Source organism: Triticum urartu, chromosome 2A (genome assembly GCF_056163025.1).
Source record: "Triticum urartu cultivar PI428250 chromosome 2A, HENAU_Tu73, whole genome shotgun sequence".
NCBI classification, from domain to species: domain Eukaryota; kingdom Viridiplantae; phylum Streptophyta; class Magnoliopsida; order Poales; family Poaceae; genus Triticum; species Triticum urartu.
The window spans coordinates 10,631,885-10,634,873 of record NC_141874.1 but is presented as its reverse complement, the minus strand read 5'-3'; the positions used below and the strand labels follow the sequence as shown (position 1 = coordinate 10,634,873).

General features: G+C 43.5%; 1 protein-coding gene across 1 annotated transcript; it reads left to right on the top strand.

The window, feature by feature from the left end:
• Positions 1–331: 331 nt before the first annotated feature.
• LOC147982839 (tyrosine N-monooxygenase-like) lies at positions 332–2,052 on the top strand. The gene is made up of 2 exons (XM_087539368.1): positions 332–1,282; positions 1,423–2,052. The coding sequence occupies exons 1-2, from the start codon at positions 356–358 to the stop codon at positions 2,050–2,052; spliced, it is 1,557 nt and encodes a 518-aa protein (XP_087395494.1). The 5' UTR covers positions 332–355.
• Positions 2,053–2,989: the final 937 nt, after the last annotated feature.

Here is a 2,989-nt window from a genome sequence, read left to right as displayed (position 1 = left end):
TTAATCTGGGGTACTGAAAGAGTCTCCGATCAATAAATAAATATTCATAACATATATATAGATATGGACAGGAGATAGCTCCCTTACGATGTTTAGACATCTGACATTTTTTTTAGTACTTGGGCCAGTTGGAGCCTAGCTAGCACTTCGTCCTATTAATACCCTCTGAAACGAGCTAGATGCACCAAGAGCAAGAGTGTCTTCGAACACAAATCTATTCAGTACATCCTATTCCACAACTTTCCATCTATATATCCTACTTCATAGCATCCGTACAGCTAGCTCATGCGCAATGAGTTCGCAAACAATGTACGGATTCTCAAGTCTTACGGCTTTTGCTACGCTGGTCATTACCATGGTCACCGTACTTTTTTTTGCACTCAAAAATAGAAAAATTCTACTGTCTGTCAAAAGTGAGCAACACCAGCTCCCACCCGGGCCTCCCACGCTGCCCTTCATCGGCAACATTCACCAGATGATGTGGAACAAGCCGGCCGTATTCCGGTGGATCCATCGCCTGCTCCAGGAGATGGACACAGACATCATGTGCCTCCGTCTCGGAGCCATTCACGTCGTCGCCGTGACATGCCCGCAGATAGCATGCGAGGTTCTGCAGAAGAAGGACGAGGTGCTGGCCTCCCGTCCGGCAACCTTCGCCTCGGGTTCGTTCAGCTTCGGGTACAAGGGCACCATCGTGACACCACATGGAGAGCAGTGGAAGAAGATGAGGCGCGTCCTCACTTCGGAGATCCTCACCCCGTCCATGGAGCAGAAACTCCATCATATTCGGCAGGAGGAGTGTGACCACCTCGTGACGTACATCAACAAAACCTGCATGGCATGTCCAAACAACCTCGTCGACGTGCGACATGTCGCCCAGCATTTCTGTGGTAACATGATAAGAAGGCTCGTGTTGGGTAAGAGATACTTTGGCAGCGAGCTGCCGGGTTCGTCGGCTAGCGGACCCGGACATGATGAGATGGCACATGTTGCCGCTCTCTTCACGCTCCTCAACTACCTCTATAACTTCTGCGTGTCCGACTACTTCCCAGCCCTTGTAGGGCTTGATTTGGAGGGCCATGAGAAGGTTTCCAAGGATGCTATGGGAATACTCAACTGGTTGCATGACTCCATCATTGAGAAGAGGATCATCGAAAGGTCGAATCTTCGGAATGGTGGTGGAAGCAAAGAGGCCAGAGACTTTCTGGACGTCCTGGTTTATCTAGATGATGCAGATGGCCAACCATTGTTGTCCGTGGATGATATCCGGGCGCAGATAGTGGTTAGTACGCATTTCAACCTCTATCAATATTCAGTAATCCAACAAACAACCATGCATGCATTCGTGAACTGCAAGAAGAATTTGATCCCCCAACTTTCTTTTGATAGAAAACTGACCATTTTTTTTCTATATCGATGTAGGAAATGATGTATGCAACAATCGATAACCCATCGAATGCTGTTGAGTGGGCGCTCGCTGAAATGGTGAACAAGCCAGAGGTGATGAAAAAAGCAACTGATGAAATCGACACCGTCGTCGGTAAAGATAAACTTGTCCAGGAGTCTGACATTCCACTACTAAACTATCTCAAGTCATGCATCCAAGAAGCTTTCCGCATACACCCATACCATGCTTTTAACCCACCCCATGTCGCCATGGTAGACACCACTATCGCTGGCTACACCATCCCTAAGGATAGCCATGTCATTTTAAGCCGGATGGGACTTGGTCGGAATCCCAAGATCTGGAACGAACCACTTGATTTTCAGCCCGAGAGGCATTTGAATACCGCAAATGTGCTCCTCAGTGAAACAGGACTACGTTTTATTTCATTTAGTAGTGGGAGGAGGGGTTGTCCCGGAATTTCACTTGGTACCTCAGTCACAGTGATGTTGTTTGCGAGGATGTTGCAGGGATTCTCCTGGACGAAGCCCCCTGGAGTTGACAGAATCAGTCTCCAAGAAAGCAATACCGGCGCGCTTGTCTTAGCTGAACCCCTGGTTCTGCAAGCTAAACCACGGCTGGCCGCACATCTCTATGAGAAAATTTAATAGAGTTAGTGCATGTTTTAACCGATTATCAGGAATATATATCCTAATAAGAATTTTGTAGATCCCATGTCCTCAATGGTCGTGCATTCCTCGGTTCTTCAAAAAACAAAAGGGAACAACGTGTGTCTGTACAAATAAAGCAATGACAATGCTAATGTAATGTGTGTTGTTGGGTTGTGTGCACTGTCTGTGTGGGCAGAAGCCGCAAAAGTTGTTATTTTATTGTATTGTCAAACTAAATCTATTGTATGTACTTAGCATTATGATACTCTGCAAACAGTTCATGGAATTATAAATTTATATGTTGCCTACCACCTTCGCATCATAAATGTACAAGCTAATGTTTATTACAATGTGACAACCAGCGGAATAAGCTATAATTATTCACCTCTTAGTATTAAATACAATTATCTAGGAGAAAATAAGATGAAGACTGGTGAAGAAATACGTATGGAGGGAAGATAAATAGTTTTGTATCATTAAAAGGTATAATATGAATACAAAATTATATTTCCACATTTTCTAATGTTGTGGAAAGCAAAGAAGGACACACATATACTGGTAAAACACATTGTCATATGACATCTTGTATTCTTCAATGTTTCAAATTCCTTCATATTCTTTTTCGACACTTCACTTTCAGTATTGTACATGGTGCTCTTCCGGCTCTCTTCTTTCACTTCCACGTACTCTTTCTGTAAAGAAATATAAGTGTGTTTAGATCACTAAATAGTGATCTAAGCTCTCTTAATATTTCTTTACAGAGGGAGTACCATATTTGCACCGTCAATATATATGGTGCAAGAAAAACATTCACATACATGATTGCTTCTAGAGACAGATGGTAGGATTCCAATTCATTTTAACCATGGAGTCGTGTCCAATTAAGATACAAATATTGGAATGCTTATTTACAAATTCAGTAATCCAAATAGGC

What these genes read in the sequence shown, in the direction of transcription:
- LOC147982839 (XM_087539368.1), top strand. Translation starts at nt 356, where the DNA reads ATGGTCACCGTACTTTTTTTTGCACTCAAAAATAGAAAAATTCTACTG. An exon ending in ATATCCGGGCGCAGATAGTG is followed by an intron (nt 1,283 to 1,422) that starts GTTAGTACGCAT and finishes ATATCGATGTAG; the next exon opens with GAAATGATGTATGCAACAAT.